The 11,075-nt window shown below is 45.5% G+C and overlaps 1 protein-coding gene across 8 annotated transcripts in view; it reads right to left on the reverse strand.

Moving 5' to 3' along the window:
• The window catches only part of UROS (uroporphyrinogen III synthase), a 40,022-nt gene that overhangs the window by 28,667 nt on the left and 280 nt on the right, over positions 1-11,075 (reverse strand). The window contains exons 1-5 of one of the 8 annotated variants that reach the window (XM_075843117.1): positions 10,734-10,810; positions 10,389-10,468; positions 7,480-7,557; positions 5,777-5,860; positions 4,477-4,567 (exon numbers count right to left, since the gene is read on the reverse strand). In XM_075843117.1, the coding sequence (XP_075699232.1) occupies positions 4,477-4,567; positions 5,777-5,860; positions 7,480-7,542 (238 nt within the window). In that variant the 5' untranslated portion in view covers positions 7,543-7,557; positions 10,389-10,468; positions 10,734-10,810. The other 7 variants (XM_075843116.1, XM_075843122.1, XM_075843115.1 and 4 more) reach the window with 7 other exon arrangements.

Below are 11,075 nucleotides of genomic sequence, written 5' to 3' on the forward strand. Positions count from 1 at the left end.
ATTAGGGATGCACATTGCAGCCGCACAGCTCAGTATAATACACATGAATGTATGGGAGCGCGGCTGTGTAATTCAGCCACAGCCCCGCTCCTGAGTCATAAGTTCGCGGGGTCAGGATGATGCAATGCGGCCAGCGCTGCACTAATGAGCGGCGGCACTGGAGACAGAACATGGCGGGCGCGCTACAAAACACCCCCATGTTCTGTCTTCAGTGCCTGAACTGCCGCTCATTAGTGCTGCGCCGGCCGCATCACCTCATGCTGACCGCGCGCGCACTTCCTGTCAGGAGCGGGGCAATGGCTGTATTACACAGCCGCAGCCCCGCTCTATAACGGCGGAGATCAGAGAAACCGCTCATCTCCGCCGTTCTTCCCCTGAATGCTGCGATCACAGCTGACTGCAGCATTCAGGGGAAAGTGAGAAGGGGGGATGCCCCTGGATCGCGTCACAGGGAATTCCTGTGACGCGACCGAGGGCCATACCATATATGGGCAGACAGCCCAGGGTCTATTGACGGACCCCAGGGCTGTCTTACCATATTTCTTGTTGTTAAGACATACCCAAGTATGTCCTAACAACTGCCTGTGTATTATCCGTCCACAGGTTAATGTACTGGCACATATCTGATATATGTCAGTACATTAAAGTTTAAAAATAAAAGTAAAAACAAAGTATTGTTAAATTGTAAAAAAAAATACACCTTCACCTTTTTTACAATAAACATTAAAATAAGTCTCAATACATAAAATACACACATTCAGTAATGGCGCGGACAACAATGTTTTTGCATCATTTATGATGTGTACGCTGTAAAAAGGGCCCGCCCTTTCCTCTCATTCCCTGCCTCTCAGATCTCGCGCGATGAAGCAGCCTATCTGCGCATGCGCGAGTTCAAAGAGACAGAGAGTCCTGGGTCCTGCCGCCGATGGCCATAGTGAAGCGCTCCTGCACGAAATGGTGAGTATATCTTAAATTCTATATTTTAAGGGTAAAAGTTGGGGGTCGTCTTATACGCCCAGTCGTCTTATACGCCGACATATACGGTATATAAAAAAGAATGTGCACTTAGAAGGGCTGGAGGCGCTTGCACAGCAACAGCCCATGTGACAGCAAGATGACCACCATCTCTGCGCTTAGGATTCAGTGTAACGTGGTGGTCACCTTGCTAAGGGGAGCAGTACGTATTTTTTGCAATAAGATAAAGTAACCACACAGGCTCAGATAAAACAACATTTCTGTCTCTCCATATATATGATGTACAGGTAGCGCTGTATCCCTAGGTTTTGCAATAAATGATATAAGCACAGGTAGTACTGCCTCCCTGTTTCTCCCTATATATGAAGTAGACACAGATATCTCCATGTAAGCATGTAAGACACAGATAGTACTGCCTCCCTGAAAATGATGTAGCCCAGGGGTCTCAAGCACGCGCCCCCTGAGGCTGTCGTCTGCGACCCGCAGGACACAGAGCCGCTAGTATCGGCTCTGCTCCGAGACTCTGAAATCCCTGACATCCATGCCATATATGGACAGTTTTGTCAGGGTCTTCCCCAGAGCGGAGTCCCGGGCAGAGCGCTAGCATAGGCTCTGCTCCGGGACTCTTTGGAATCTCCCGACATCGCTGTCCATGAATGGACACAATGTCTGGGGCTTCCCCAGAGCCTGAGTCCCGGGCAGAGCGCTAGCATAGGCTCTGCTCCGGGACTCTGTGGAATCCCCTGACTTATGGACAGCGATGTCTAGGGCTTCCCCAGAGCTGGACAGTGCTGTCAGGAGCTAGTAGCGCTCTGCCCGGGACTCCAGCTCTGGGGTTATCCCTGACATCTCTGTCCATATATGAACAGTGATGTCAGGAGCAGAGCTGGAATCCCAGTCAGGGTGCTAGAAGCGGCTCTGCTCGGGGACTCCAGCTCTGGGCAAGCCCCTGACATCACTGTTCATATATGGACACTGATGTCAGTTGCTTCCCCAGAGTTCCGGAGCAGGGCCTATAATAGTGCTCCGGTTGCCCCTGACATCACATTCCGATCTCCTTACGTCATTGCGTATGAACAGTGACATTAGGGGCTCCTCTAGCAGAGGAGCTCTGGCTGGGGATTCCACTCGTAGAGGGAGCCCCAATGGAGCTATCTACTTGGGGTGTCTATCCACAAGGGTGTGTGTGGCAGCATCTACAGAGGGCACTGTGGCAATATTAGTTATTTATTTTTATTATAGTTACTTGTATAGCGCCAACATATTACGCAGCGCTGTTTGACCATTCCATCAGGTTTCCGTTTTTTTTTACGGAATCCACAGCGCAGTCAACTGCGCTATTGATTCCGTCAAAAAAATGGAAACCGGACGGAATGGTAACAAACGGAAACCATTAGCAATGTTTCCGTCACCATTGATATCAATGGTGATGCAAACGGAAGCTAAGGTTTCTGTTTGCCTTTCCGTTGAGGGGTTCTCCCGGCGGAAACCTCCTATGGAACCCCTCAACGGAAAACCAACGCTGATGTGAACAGGCCCTTATATACTTTTTTTTTAATGACTGTTTGATAGACAGGATATTTGATTATTAAGCACCTGTCAGGGGGTTGTCCAATGCATAAAAACTATTTTTGAAACAGTTCAACAATGCTGTAGAAACAAAAAAAAAAAAAACCATACTCGTCGATCCCCAGCTGTTCCCATCCTGCTGCTGCCCATTTCCCAGCCAGTCTCTACTTCCTGCTGCAACAGTGACTCGACACAGAAACATTTGACCGCTGTAGCCAATCACTGGCGGGGGACCAGGCAGCGGCGAAGCGGGAGCGGATAGGGATCAGTGACGTGAGTAGGGCTTTTTTAATGTTTGTACAGCATTAATGTGTATGCACTGGATAAAGTCCTTTAACCCGTTAGTGACCGCCAATACGCCTTTTAACGGCGGCCACTAACGGGCTTTATTCTGATGCATATGCCTTTTTACGGCACTGTATCAGGATGAGTAAACAGAGCAGGGAGCCGTCAAATCTCCCTGCTCTCAGCTGCCAGAGGTAGCTGAGGGCTGGGGGCGTCCCTGCTCTGCCGTGTGAGATCGATATAAGTATCGATCTCACATGTTTAACCCCTCAGATGCGGTGCACAATAGCGAGCACCGCATCTGAGTGGTTTTGGAGAGAGGGACGGAGCTCCCTCTCTCTCCCACCGACACCCGGCGATACGATCGCCGAGTGTCTGTGTCTTCTATGGCAGCCGGGGGCCTAATAAAGGCCCCCAGGTCTGCCTGTCATGAATGCCTGCTAGATCATGCCTCTGGCATGACCTAGCAGATGCCTGTCCGTTTTAAACGGACAGGCAGTAATACACTGCAATACAGAAGTATTGCAGTGTATTATAATAGCGATCGGAGAATCGCATATTAAAGTCCCCTAGTGGGACTAGTAAAAAAAGTTAAAAAAAAGTTTATTAAAGTTAATAAAAAAAAAAATGTGAAAAAAATGAAAAACCCAGCTTTTCCCCTCACAAACTCCTTTACTATTAAAAAACCAAAATAAATTTAAAAAGTTACGCATATTTGTTATCGCCGCGTCCGTAACGACCCCGACTATAAATCTATTACATTATTTAACCCGCACGGTGAACGCCGTAAAAAATGTAATAAAGAACTATGGAAAAATTGCTGTCTTCTGTGAATCCTGACTTAAAAAAAATGTTATAAAAAGTGATCAAAAAGTCGCATCTACTCCAAAATGGTACCAATGAAAGCGACAAGTCTTCCCGCAAAAAAAAAGCCCTCATACAACTGCATCGGCGGAACAATAAAAACGTTACGGGTCTTCAAATATGGAGACACAAAAACAAATAATTTTGAAAAAAAAGCGTTTTTACTGTGTAAAAGTAGTAAAACATACAAAATCTATACAAATTTGGTATCGTTGCAATCGTAACAACCCGCTGAATAAAGCTATTGTGTTATTTATACCACACGGTAAACGGCGTAGATTTAAGACGCGAAAAAGAGTGGCAAAATTTCAGGTTTTTTTCTATTCCCCCCCCAAAAAAAGTTAATAAAAGTTAATCAACAAATAATATGTCCCCCAAAATGGTGCTATTAAAAAATACAACTTGTCCCGCAAAAAACAAGACCTTATACAGCTAAGTCGACGCAAAAATGAGAGAGTTATAGCTCTAGGAATGAGACGATGGAAAAACGTAAAAAATGGCTTGGTCTAAAATAGGCTGGTCATTAAGGGGTTAATCCCAAAGTACTATATGTCATATATTTATATAATGCCTTCACCTTCCGTGGTTCTGTGCAATGTGGTATAAAAAAAGCGAGGGTGTGGGGATCTAAATCTCTAGACAAGGTCAGGATGGTTATCAGGAGATTTTGAGTTGTGGGGAAATTAAATGAAGTTATGGACACTTGACGCATCCTACTGAATACACCACGTTACTGGAAAGATCACGGTCTTATGTAAACAGTTGGCATTTATCAGAACTTACCTTCTTTATTACTTTCCAAACATAATTTGACAGCTCCCACTGCCCTCGGACTGGTGAAAATGAGCCCTTCATAACATTCAGGACGGGAAAGCTTACAGTCCAAGACGGGAAGTAAAAAAAAAAAAAAAAAGGAAGGAAAAAAAAAAAAGACATAACGTCAGACTGATACCCTATAGATGTGATGAATACTGATATGATCTATGGTCCCCGGGACCCTGACTATCAGCAGCGCTACAGCAAACGCCGCAGACCCTTTATTGCTTACACAGGCACTCGTCTATACGTTCGGCTGTGCCTGGTAATGAAGCTCAGACTCACTCACTTGAATAAGACTGAGCTCGAACATTTGCGGTTTAAGTCATCAATGTATTACTCCTGGAAAACCCCTTTAATTAGTATCCACCAAAGGGGTTCTGATTATTATTTTAGGCATGAAATTGGGCTGATATTTAGGCTACATTCACACGACAGGGAAAAACTGAAGATTTTAACGGCTGTGAATACTGGCCGTCAAAAAATAGGTCATGTCCTATTTTTTGCCATTTTCACGGCCAGACGGCCCCCATAGAACTCAATGGATCAGTTTTTAACGTTCATTTTTCAGGAATCAATCCTTGTGACGGCCGGTAAATACTGATCTTGGCCAAGGGGACTCTAAGGGCACAGCGCTACTTTAAGAGCTGAGCCCGGGGGAAGTCCTTTACTTCACTGCTGTAATACCCGGCCAGAGCGTTTCTGGCGCGGATTCCATACCTAGAGGGAGCCCCTCAAGTCACTGTCCCTATATGGACAGTGACGTCAGGGGATCCTCCAGGAGCGGAATCCCCGGCCAGAGCGTCGGCAATGCTCTGGCTGGGGATTCCGCTTCTAGAGGGAAACCCAATGGTGCGATCTACAGGGGAGGGGGGTATAGCACTGTCCTCAGGGGGAAAGTGTGGCACTATATGGGCACTATCTACATGGGCACTGTGTGTGTCACTATCTACAAGGGCACTGTGGCACTATGTGGGCACTATCTACAGGGGCATTGCGGCACTATCTACATGGGCACTGTGGTGTTTCAGGGAGTTTGGACAAAAAAACAAACCCTGACATTCAATCCATCAGGTTTTTTTTAACGGCCATGAAAAACAGATGGCAAATGGATGACAAACAGTGATTAAAAACGGATTGGAAATGGATGAAAATTATATCAGCTAGTAACCCTTTATGGAACAGGGATAAAATGGGAAGTATTAGGTTACAGGAATGACAAGGAGAACAGGCGTGAGCTCAGTGCTGGAATAAGGTGAGATTATACCTTGTCGTAGAGCTGCTCCAAGGACACAAATGTGAAGGATAACACAGGGATTAGCGTGGTCTGATATCCATGTGAGGACAACTCCTAGGAAGGAAGATAAATCACGGTAATTATGCATTTCAAGACCCTAATAGAACAAACAGCGCATTTTCTTTTGCATAATTCCAGGAGAGAGCGGACGGGAAACCAGAAGGAATTTGTCATGCTGCCTGTATACGCTGAACCTTCCTATATAGACAATGACGTGGAGCAGGTCATGGGATAAACTCCTCTAAAGTGAACCAGTCACAAGTCCGATCTGCGGGCAGCACGTTATACAGCAGGAGGGGCTGGGCAGATTTATATATCATTTTGTGGGAAAATATTCAGTGTAACTTGTAACTTATATAATAAAACATCTGCTCATTCTGGGCTTAGGAGTCCAATGGGCGGTCCTACTCAGTGATTGACAGCCTTCCCTGCATATCAGTCCTCCTCCTCCTCCTGTTGCGGAATCGCTGCTTTTCTGTTGTGGGTTTTCCCTATTGAATTCAAAGGGGAGGTAAAACCCGCAACAAATAGAAGATGTTCCGATTTTTGTGGGGGGGAAAAGCTACAATTCTGCCGCAAAAATCGCAACTCAGAGAAAAAAAAAAAATGATACTTACCCAGATCTCTCTGCTCCTGCGTCCCGCCCGGCCTGCAGGAATGACGTTTCATCCCATGTGACTGCTGCAGCCAATCACAAGAGGGATGCGTTGCTATGACTACGGTAAAGTATAAGCTTCTTTTTTTTTTTACCTGATGTTTTCTGCCGTCGACATTCCAGCCAAAAAACAACACCACAATTTGGTGCGTTTTTTTGGGGCCGGAATTCCCTTCGGGGACAAGGGCGGATACGCTGTGTACATTTACGCAGCGTGTCTGCCCTGTGTGAACATAGCCTAGAGGGGTTATTCAGGTTTTTAACTTTTATTTTCCATTATCAATTCAGGTTTTTAAAATTGATGGCTTATTCTTAGGATAGGCCATCAATATTAGATGGGTGGGGGACCTACTCTCGGCACCCCCGCCAATCAACTGTTTGAAGGGGCTGCGGCGCTTGTACTCGAATAGCACAGTGGTGAAATACCTTCCACAGCCGCTACAGATGTAATGGTGTATGCAAAGTACGAACGAGAAGGAAACCATGTAAACAACGAAGAGGCTGCAGCGCTCATACGAGCGCTAAGCCACTTCAAAGAGCTTATCGGCAAAGATTACAACAATCAGACCCCCACTGACTCCTAATTGATGGCCTATCCTTAGGACAGGCCATCAATTTTAAAAACCCAACTAACCCCTTTAAGAAATAAATAAATAAAAAAAATGAAAAAGAAGTGTTAAATAGTCCAAAAACAGTAATATAACTAAGTTATCAATCTCAGTATTCCCGCTGTTTCCCCACCGCACTACGTACGTCACAACACGTCCTCCGCGAAAAGACTCCTGTAATAAAAACCAGTCTTCGTCAAACCCTAAATGTCAGTGCTTATTAGGACTCCAATGCGTCCACACTACGGCCGTCTGTATGAGGTCTTATGAAGATATTTTTTGTTGCATTGCATCAAGGGCTTAATGCGCCTCGTGAATAAAGCAAAGTAAAGAGGATAAGAGATACAGTAAGCGTAGAGTAGCAAAAGCAGAAAAAAATAAAAAATATATTATTTTTCTATTGTTCTCACCTGAACGTAAGGGTCTGAGGCTACGTCACCACTTTTGGGGTCCTTCAGTAACAAAATTTTCATTATGCTGGATGAGGTCTGAAAAATACAGAGAAACAGTATCAGGGTCAGTGTGCTGAATAGAGCGAGCTGTATCTGTAATCACCAAAAACCGCGGGTACAAGCTGTGGGTACGATGAGTAAGGAAAAACCTAAAGGAGGGGCCGCCGCCCACTGATAAGACACCAAGTGCTGCGAACCAGATCATATAGACACTGAAAGGTATAGAAAAAAAATACAAAGACATAATATAAATACTGCTAATTCCATATAAGGCTTGTTCGCTTTTAGGAAACCCTTTAAAAAAAATTTGCGGTCAGGTTTTGGGACAATTTTTACGCTTTAACATACACAAATAAAACCTGAATTAGAAAACAGAAAAAAAACAAATATATTATATGCCCCTATACCTATAAAGTTTCTGAAAGTAGACACTTGGCACATTGTGAAAATGGTGCACAGCTCTTTACACTCATGAGCGCCTTCATGCAACTTTACAGCAAAGCGAACATTTTTTTTAAATGAATAAATCATGTGTGTTGCCGGGAGTCTGATGCAAGTGGAGCCTGAGGCCTCATGCACACGACCGTAGCCATGTGCACGGCTGTGATTTTCGCGTCGGCCGGCAGCGGACTGTCAGCCGCAAGCCGCCCGCAAATCGCGGGCCACGCACATGGCCGCGACCATTATTTTCAATAAGCCCGGACTCCTGAGCCATGCACGGACCGTGGAAACCACGGTCGTGTGCATGGCCCCATAGGAATGAATGGGGCCGCAATTCTTCCGTGGATTTTCGGGTGAATTACGGCCGCAAAAGCACGTTCGTGTGCATGGGGCCTTATACTACGTTCACACCTAGCAGTCAGGGTTCCGTTCTGACGTAAAGCTGCGACGGAACGCCTGAACGGAGCCCTAGCGCAGATGTGAATGAAGCCTTACCTGCCAAATCCCAAAAAGTAAAAAAAAAATAAAAAATAAAAAAAACCCGAAAACACTATCCTGAATGTTTAACCCCTTAATGACCGCCCATACGTCTTTTTCACGGCGGTCATTAATGGGCTTTATTCTAGGCGGTCGCCTTTTCACGGCGGCCTAATCGACTACCAGCACGGGTATCCCGTGTAAGCTGGAGCCGGGGCTCGACTGTCTAGTGACAGCCAAGCTCCTGCTCCAACGGTAGCGATCGAAGTTTACTTAGATGGCGACCGTTTAACCCCACGAATGGCGCGGTCATTAGCGACTGCTGCATTTGAGTTTACATCCGATGGGGTGCCATGGCAGCCGGGGGCCTAATAAAGGCCCCCAGGTCTGCCCTGGCTATATAGCTATTAGGCCGCACTAGAGGCACGTCCTAATAGATGCCTGTCAGTTTTACCAAAGCATTATATCTGCGATCTAAAGATCGCATCGTGAAGTCTCCTAGTAGGACTGAAAAAATAATTAATGTGAAATAAAAATGAATAAAAAGTACACAAAAAAAATAAATTCCCATAAAAAAAAGATTTTTATTTAGCAAACGTGTAAAAATAACATAAAAACTACACATATACCGTATCACGGCAATTGTAATGACCCAAAAAATAAAGTTATCATATTATTTAAACCGCAAGGTGAACACTGTAAAAAAAAACTGCAAAAAACGACAAAAGTGCTATATTCCCCTGTAAAGTTAATGGAGCAAACCTAAGGCTGGGTTCACGCGACCATGTTACGTCCGTAATGTACGGAACGTATTTCGGCCGGAAGACCCGGACCGAACACCGTGCAGGGAGCCGGGCTCCTAGCATCATAGTTATGTACGACGCTAGGAGTCCCTGCCTCGCTGCAGGACAACTGTCCCGTACTGTAATCATGTTTTCAGTACGGGACAGTAGTTCCACGCAGAGGCAGGGACTCCTAGCGTCGTACATAACTATGATGCTAGGAGCCCGGCTCCCTGCACGGTGTTCGGTCCGGGTCTTCCGGCCGAAATACGTTCCGTACATTACGGACGTAACATGGTCGCGTGAACCCAGCCTTAGGGAAATCCGCTGCAAAACCAGGATTAATAGGGCACGATGTGGTTTTAAGAAAAAGCAACAAGACCGGGTAATGGGAGTTTAAAACATTCTGTCCACAATAATAGAACGGCTGCGTGCGACCTTTACCTTCAGGCTGGGGCGCCATGTAATTACCTGCAACTCGTGGTTTAAACCGCGCAATTACCGCACCACGGTTTTAATGTTTGCCTATGTGAAAAAAAAAAGCCTCAAATCCGCTCCCCCAAAAACGTTCTTATTTTTTTGTAGTATAGTCATAGCGTGGTCAATGGTTTCCCCTGATATAAATAGGCCGGTCTCGCTAGTACGTGAATCATTTTCAACAATTTGAGAAATTAGATGAAAAAAAATAATAGTTTTCAACGTTTTCTTTGACCACATAAAATTATATTTTTGAGGTTTATTTTTTAACTGGGCCATGAGGACATGTGTTACGAACAGTTAGTATGGTTCTTCTAATAAAAATCTAGGTGTATAATTATAAGGGCCAGTTCACACTGAGGTTTTTTTACATGTTTTTTGACGCGGAAACGGCGTCAGAAAACGCGCAAAAAAATGCCTCCCAAAAGAAGGAACATGCCCTATCTTCAAGTCTTTACGTCTCTAACCTCCCATTGACATCAATGGGAGGCAGAGAAAGCGGATTTCGCTGCGTTTTTTGCCCGCGGCGCTCAATGGCCGCAGGCGATAACCGCTGCAAAAAAACACGGCAAACGGTGTGCAGGCAGATCAAAATCTGCCTCAAAATTCCAGACTGAATTTTGAGGCAGAATTTTCTACAGACTTCTCAATTCCTTGCGTTGCAGACAATTATATCGCAATGCAAATTACCCGGCAGGCGTGTTTAAACACCGTGGAGTCCTGACCTAAAGCAGGTGAAAATCCATGGTAAAAAGCCAGGTGACAAAAACCTAAATGACAGACAAAAAAGTAGTAAAGAAAAACCCAGGTGACAAGGAAAACAATGGATAAAAACCCGGATGACAAGGCAAAAACCCGGGTGACAGGGCAAAAACGGGTAAAAACCCGGGTGACAGGGCAAAAACGGGTAAAAACCCGGGAGACAGGGCAAAAACGCGTAAAAACCCGGGAGACAGGGCAAACCGGCAAAAACCCGGGTGACAGGGCAAAAACCAGTAAAAACCCGGGTGACAGGGCAATAGGAAACAATTATACCCTAGCATGGGTCAGCGACCTTCGGCACTCCAGCTGTTGTGAAACTACAATTCCCAGCATGCCCGTCAAGACATGCTGGGAGGTGTAGTTTCACAACAGCTGGAGTGCCGCTGAGCTGCCCCGTATACAGCACCTCTGTGCGCCACTTACCAGGCCTCCCGCTCCTGCACGCGCCTGTGCGACCATCACACATTATATTAGGGGTGTCCATCTTATACATCAGAAAAAAATCACGGTAGAATCACTGATAAACGCTGCTTTATATATATACACCCAGACAGGCATTCTCCCGACATCCATCATTATACACAATCACAACTATAAGCAACTCAACAGCGTAGC

Source organism: Rhinoderma darwinii, chromosome 11, assembly GCF_050947455.1.
Source record: "Rhinoderma darwinii isolate aRhiDar2 chromosome 11, aRhiDar2.hap1, whole genome shotgun sequence".
In the NCBI taxonomy this organism is placed as follows: domain Eukaryota; kingdom Metazoa; phylum Chordata; class Amphibia; order Anura; family Rhinodermatidae; genus Rhinoderma; species Rhinoderma darwinii.